This window comes from Choristoneura fumiferana, chromosome 23, assembly GCF_025370935.1.
Source record: "Choristoneura fumiferana chromosome 23, NRCan_CFum_1, whole genome shotgun sequence".
NCBI classification, from domain to species: Eukaryota; Metazoa; Arthropoda; class Insecta; order Lepidoptera; family Tortricidae; genus Choristoneura; species Choristoneura fumiferana.
In genome coordinates this window covers 9,981,277-9,988,393 of record NC_133494.1, presented here as the reverse complement: position 1 = coordinate 9,988,393, position 7,117 = coordinate 9,981,277, and the positions used below count along the sequence as shown (strand labels likewise).

At 39.3% G+C, this 7,117-nt stretch overlaps 1 protein-coding gene across 1 annotated transcript; it reads left to right on the top strand.

Annotated features, from left to right (window-relative positions):
* The first annotated feature begins 4,273 nt into the window (after window positions 1–4,273).
* On the top strand, window positions 4,274–6,813 carry LOC141441226 (uncharacterized). The gene is made up of 5 exons (XM_074105898.1): window positions 4,274–4,400; window positions 4,725–5,014; window positions 5,316–5,396; window positions 5,744–5,894; window positions 6,638–6,813. The coding sequence occupies exons 1-5, from the start codon at window positions 4,274–4,276 to the stop codon at window positions 6,811–6,813; spliced, it is 825 nt and encodes a 274-aa protein (XP_073961999.1).
* The last annotated feature ends 304 nt before the right edge of the window (window positions 6,814–7,117 follow it).

Sequence of the window (7,117 nt, the reverse complement as noted above, 5' to 3'; positions counted from 1 at the left end):
ACAATAATAGTATTTTATGCAACTGTATCGTAATAGGGGTCCTTAAAATACGTCTGTGGGTTTATGAAACGAGGCGTAGCCGAGTTTCATAATAGGGTCACATGAGTGTTTTAAGGCCTAATTACGTACAGTTGCATACAATATTTTATCTATATCCATATATTAAATCCTCTATCATGTGTTCAAGAACCATTGAGAATGACTTGCATTAACGAGAACTAGGTAGGTATGTCTGCCCCACGAGCTGCGGACTTGCTGCTGCACGTGGTCGTTGCGCCCCCCCCCCGTGCTGTAATGATGTATGAAATCTCATTACGATACAAATTTCTGCATCGTAATGAGCATTACGATACAGCCGTGTTCATAATAGAATCCAATGTCGTAATGCTTGTCATTACCTATAGTTTTTGAACGCATAATTGAGGATTTACTATATGGGTGTAGATAAAAAGTTTTACAATACAATACAATACAATAGTATAAGGTAATAAGGTTGCCTGGAAGAGATCGCTCTTAAGCGATAAGGCCGCCTATTGCTTACCTTGTAATTTTCTCTCTGTGTATCTGTTTTCTGTATCGCTTACTATTTCTGGTTTGCAATAAAGAGTCTTTGTATTGTCTTGTATTGTACAAATAAAAATAATATTTAATGTACATAATTGCCTTCATAAAACTATTGTAAGTATGTTGAACATTCCTACTCAGCAAAAGCTTAAACTGAAGTCCACTACCGCTTCTGGTAGTAAATATAAAGTACATTGGCGGAGGATTAGTCTGCTGAGCGCTCTCAGACAATGTGCAATAACTTAATGTGGTTGATCAATATTCTTTTCTTCTTTCTAATACTTATAAAAAATTCTCGTGTCACTGTGTTTGTAATAAAACTCCTCCGGAACGGCTTCACACTTTCACTGATCACTTTGTTGTCCGTCCGTCCGTCGTCTGTCAAGAACCTTTTTCTCAGGAACGCGTGGACGTATCAAACTGAAATTGATATCGAATACTCAAATCTGCGGTCCCTTGAAGCCCTGAAATAATCAAATTTCTAAATCAACGCAATCAAAACTTACAGTCATTAAACAACGTGTTTCCATACAAATAGCAGTGCACTGAAAACCTATAGGGCACTTCCAGTTGTCCTAGAAACTTGAAATTTGGTATGAAGGTAGCTATTACACAACCAACTAGAAAATTTTGAAAATCTTGATTTTTTATGTCTGTCTGTAAATATTAATGACCAATTTAATCTGACCCCACACTGCGTTCATTTTGCTTAAGAGTAGGGCTCTGCATGCACTGGATGTATTAAATCACTCGGAAAAATCGAGAAATATCTTCAAGACACGATTTCCTTTTACATACCTATAAATGTGCACGGAACCCTCGGTGCGCATGTCCGACTCGCACTTGTCCGGTTTCTTTTGCGTAAGTATATTCAGTAGGTCTGAGAATAGGACGTAAACTATTTTTCATACCCCTAAGTTACTTAAAATACATACAACCCCGCATTTTCACCCTTCTACCACCAACCCTAATTTTAAATAGCCATTATACGAGTAATAAATTCTCGTGTCACACTGTTTGTAATCTAACTGTAATGTAAGTTATGATTGGTTTTTTGGAGTCTTTTTGTATTTCTTATTTCAACTACAAATTTGTTACTTTTACGGGTATCCCGTGAAACCATATCGACTGTCTGTCTGTCTGTCTGTCGACGAAACATAGATGTCGCTAGTGCTGCTGCTTAAGTAGCATAGTAGAAATAAGCAACCTGAGATATGTACCTATGCATAGGAAAAAATTGTGTCTAGATTAATGTCCAGCAGTGGTGTAGGGGTCATAGCACGCAACACGGATTGCTGAGGACCTGGGTTCGATTCCCAGTGCTGGTCTCTTTTTCTGGTTTTTCTATGCATCCATGTCTCAGTTTGTATTTTCGATATGTAATGTAAGTGTTTGTAATGTAACTCCTAGCTCGCTAGGTAGCGAGACATTGCAGAGTTAAAGAGAACGCTGTAAAGAAGGTGGAGAATCTGAGAGTTACGGCGAAGGCGGATTGGGAACCACTTGAGCTGTGATCGAGAGTTAGAGACATGATCGCACTTAAGTAAACCAAATATAAACCTAATGAAAGAAAGCAAGAAAGATTCATTTTGGCTCCATAAGTACCACCTAAAACCAAGACTAAAACTAGCACTAAAACTATGTTACTTGGTGACACGACAGGATACCAAAAAGGGTCTCCACTCAGCATGTGTTGCCGCACATTGTGCAGTAACGCTGGTTTTCTGTGGAGCCCAATGCATAGATTTTGAATACGCTCAAGCTTATTAAGGTGCCACCGACGCACTGTCCGTTCAAAATGTATGAATAATTATGACAGCGGCACTAGGGGGAAGTTCCAAAAACGCATATATGCGTCGGTGGCAGTGAATGCGTTAAGGATCGGGATAACAAACGTCAACATAGTCAAAAATATGGTGCAGTAAAGTTTGAGCAAGAGCATCCTTGGTAGCAAAAGGTAGGAAATTCTGAAGCCGTCTTAAAAATCTTATATATCGTCTTAAAGATGTTGAAATTGTAATTTTAAATGTTATAAAAATTAGTGATAAGTAGACATATAATTTTAAATATATTGGTATAGTACTATGTAAAGTACAATGATTAAAAAATTGATGTTTGGTGTTTTGTTATTTTTATAGGCCGTCATCGTTTACAGCGCTTCAATTCCTCTTTCAGTGATAGACCACATCCCCACACACTTACAATTTAAGACGTGAGTTATCCCTTACAATATCATTTAATACTTACAAATAATTAGTTATTTTTGATTTGACTACCAAAATATTCACTCTAAATAATTTATATGGCAAAACAACGTTTGCCGGGTCAGCTAGTAAAAACGTAAAAGTGTTGGTGCATTTTTACATAGTCTGATTATTTATCTAACGGCTAGCAATTTTAAGGCTTGAATTCTTGGAAATATATAACAAGCCAAAGATTCGATCCAAGTGTAGCCACTTAATATGATTAGACTATACACCCTAGTCTTAAGTTACAGCAACAGGCGGGACATTGGACAACATACAGTTATACGTATTGTTATAAAATTGTTTTGGTTTAAATCGAAGCTCGTGTTTCATGACAGGACAAAACACCCGGGGTGTCGCCTCCGGCGCGCGCCACAAAGGCGTTTTATAACTTTTTCGCGGTTAATTCAAAGGGTGGGACAAAGCGCGACGAGTACTAAAGGATACACTCTGCCGTCTCTCACAGGAGCAAACACACCGGGACCGCGAGTAACGCGACAGAATTTTTCACCAGTCAAGTTACACCCGAAATATGAGGCGAAAGCCGCATAATAAATAGCAGTTCTTTAAATATAAATTGGAAGGGAATCTCAGCACTCAAACAAATAAGAAAACTTACCTATCTCCGAAAGCGGGCTTTAAATTGTATTATGTACGAAATTACGATCTTTGTCGCTGAATTGTTATCGAAGATAAATAGCATTCTTGATTATGTGATGTCAGCCCAGATAAACATCTAATTTCACACAGAGATGTTGATAATTTGACGAGGGTTGGGGGCGCGTTGTTTGTTTAAATGCTAACTGCTCTTTTTTCCTAATCTTCGCGAAACAAATTGTGTTTGTCAAATTTCTTACCCTAGCTTTTTTGATGGCATTTAATTTCAGCGAAAACCGTTGTAGAATTTGAATAAATAGCACAATTAAATTTTCTTGAAAGTTTTACGTCTCTCTTTGATGCTGGTTTATGGTTTATTTCGTAAACTCTGCCCTAAAGAGATTAGACGCGAAATCTGCGGAGGACGGTGTCAGTAGGGCTCGCGAATGTTTTTACTGCCTGGATTTATATCAGATGTACGGGACGGCTGGAGAATAATAGCCTCGTTCCGAATACGTTATTGCCGTGTATATTGTTTGGATCATTTTAATGAAAATCATACTTGGTTTTGGGTTGCATGCAATTTTTCCCCAAAGTTAAGAATAATTTAGTGCTTGGAATGAAGACGAGAAGTCTTTTGTGTTTTTAACAAATACAATTTGTAGTTGAAATGTCAAAAATGAAGACATAAATTCATTAATATCATAGTAGTGTCACGAACATGATGTATGTTGTGGCAACGCCGCAGGAATCACTCATACTAATGACTCTACGCTATTAGGGAATGAAACGATGTTTCTGTGCTTATCATAATTGATGAAACACTCGTTCCTCTGGCTGGAGTCGTGTCAGGCGGTGCGGTCGCCATGTCGTCCCCTGTTGTGCTTCTCAACAACTTGGTGCAAGAAGAAGATTCTTCGTACATTGATCCGATATCTAAAGGCTTTATTTTAACCGAGGCGGTAATAGGTTTCAATAGGCTTGCCGTGTTCGGTAAAATAAAACCCATTTTCGTCATACTTGCGTCAGTGTACACCTTTTTCATATGCGGCGCGATATTGTTCATGGTGTATTATCGCGACCTTAATGGCATTTATGCTGTTGTGATTGTGATGGACGGAATGGCATACATTATTTGCGTATCGATTAGTGCACTTATGTGGAAGCGACTGCAACTTTACTTTAATGAGTTGCAGAAGTTCGATCGGGCTGTGGGATGCAGGCCCAAGAGAACGGCTTCGTCGATCAAAAATGTGATCCAGATGTTCATTGAAATTATTTTGATGATACAAAGCGTACCGTATGAGTGGTACGTAGGAAGCATGTTTTCGGTGCACCAAGTAGTGGAGCGTATGATTTACATCACGGAGGTTCACTTTTGTGGTCATTTACTGAGTCTCCTCGTACCCAGGCTTCGTTTAATAAACTATTACATGAAGATGTCACTGAATGACAACAAACAGGTGACGTCTCCGAAAGTTGAGAAGTTGCCGTATTTCAAAGCTAATAATCTGGAAACACAAAATTGTCAAATGAAGAAATTGATGGAGCTTTATTGTATTATAATCAGTGCATATGACCTTTTAATTGAAGCTATCAAATGGCAAGTAAGTAGTATATCTTCACAGTTCTGTACCTTTGGTTACAGTAGTTTTAGTCAATATTTAACTAGCTTAAATCAGTGGCTTCACTCCCGCAACACAACTCCCTATCCCACGGGAGTTGCGCAAATTTCGTCCATAACCTCTGTGCACATCAAATAAAGGAAACTCTGCCCAAATTTAAGTTTTGTATTTACAAAGGATTGGTTTAGGATTTAGGGTCAGCATTATTGCGTCAGTCAGAATTATTCCCTTTGAAGATTTAAGATTTAATTTATCAAGAAATAACATGTAATTCATTTTTCAGTTCTTATTGGTGTTGACTTCGGCGTTCATCTCCATTCTTGCTTTCTCTTACATCGCCTCTTTGTTGATGATTCGCGGGCTCGTAAGTAAACTACATATACATATACTACTTTTAAAAAAGCTCGCAGGTAACTCAAAATCGATAACTGTTCAGAGTAAAGTTTATGAAAATTATTGATTTGAAATAAGTATTTTTTTATTTTCTTGATTTACACTTATAACTGCTTACTAGCATTCCCGGGATTTAATCACGTAAAACTTGCGCGGCTAATTAAAGTAAAACGAATCAATTGAATAGATCATCCGATGTACCACTGTAGCCGAACCATAGCGGCGAGGTCTTTTAACCATATTTAAAAGGTATCTTTTCTCTGTAGCTCATCGTGCAAACGTCATTGTCAAAACTTTACTATTCGCTCAATGTTTCAGAGACCTTTTGCATTTGTGGTAACCGAATGGGCGTTCATGGCGATTCGCATGTTTCCTATGTTTGCTCCGTGCATGTTCAGTGATCAGATTCATGATGAAGTTCGCCGCCTCAGGGAGCTGCTCGCTTCTAGACTTTACGAAAACAAACTGAGTGAGTATTTAGCAACCATCCTTTTAGCACAATGACTTAGTTTGAGTAAAAAAACATCAGAAGCTCTCTAATACAACTCATATTATTATGTTATTTTAACTAAAAGACCCATCTGACTCTTGAGTCATGTGCACTAGCAGGACTCTCTTCGGTGTTCAGTAAAATCTAGCGAAGCGTATGGATGTCCACACGCTTCGCTAAAGGACTTCGAGTTAAGACAACGAAATAGATAGGTACTAATGGTGATTTTCCACTGGCGAGGCGAGACGAGAATTGAAATTTGTACCTATGCATTATCGCGCGCCCGCCGCGAGCCGCCGCAGGCCGTCTCGGGCGCCGCCATACAAATTTCAATTCTTTTTTTTTTTTTTTTTTATACGACTGGATGGCAAACGAGCAAGTGGGTCTCCTGATGGTAAGAGATCACCACCGCCCATAAACATCTGCAACACCAGGGGTATTGCAGACGCGTTGCCAACCTAGAGGCCTAAGATGGGATACCTCACGTGCCAGTAATTTCACCGCTGCTTACTCTCTCCACGCCGAAACACAACAATGCAAGCACTGCTGCTTCACGGCAGGATTAGCGAGCAAGATGGTGGTAGCAATCCGGGCGGACCTTGCACAAGGTCCTACCACCTGTAAAATTCTAGTCTCGTCTCGCCTCGCCGGTAGAAAATCACCTTAAAATGGACTTCTCATTGGACGGATGCAATATACGTACAATATTTTTATCTTCGCAGACAAGGCCGGGCGCAGCGTCGCACGCGCACTGCTCGCATTAACAGAGGCTCGGAACCTGTCCTTCTCGCTCCTGCAGATCTTCGATATCGACATATCTCTCCCTTTCAAGTTCATGGGACTACTGTTAACGTACCTTATCATTCTGTTGCAGTTCGAAAAAGTTATCAACCCTTAAGTGTTTAATTTTTTTTTTTTTTTTGTAAATATTAGATCATGCGATCGGCTTTAAGCCATAAGCAGATTTTTTGATTGCCGAAATGGACTTGCGAAGACTGTTCCTCCATTGAGGATATCCGCCTCTACATAATTGCAAAGTTAGCATGCGGTAAGGTCCCATAAATGCTGGCGCTTGAGCCTCCTTGTCTGCAGTGGTTCACTAAGATCTGTTGCCAAGATGTTAGTATGTGCTTCAATTCGATTTTTGTAGGTGCTTGTTCTCTTCATAACTTCTTCTTGGACAGTGTTGATTTTGAGATACT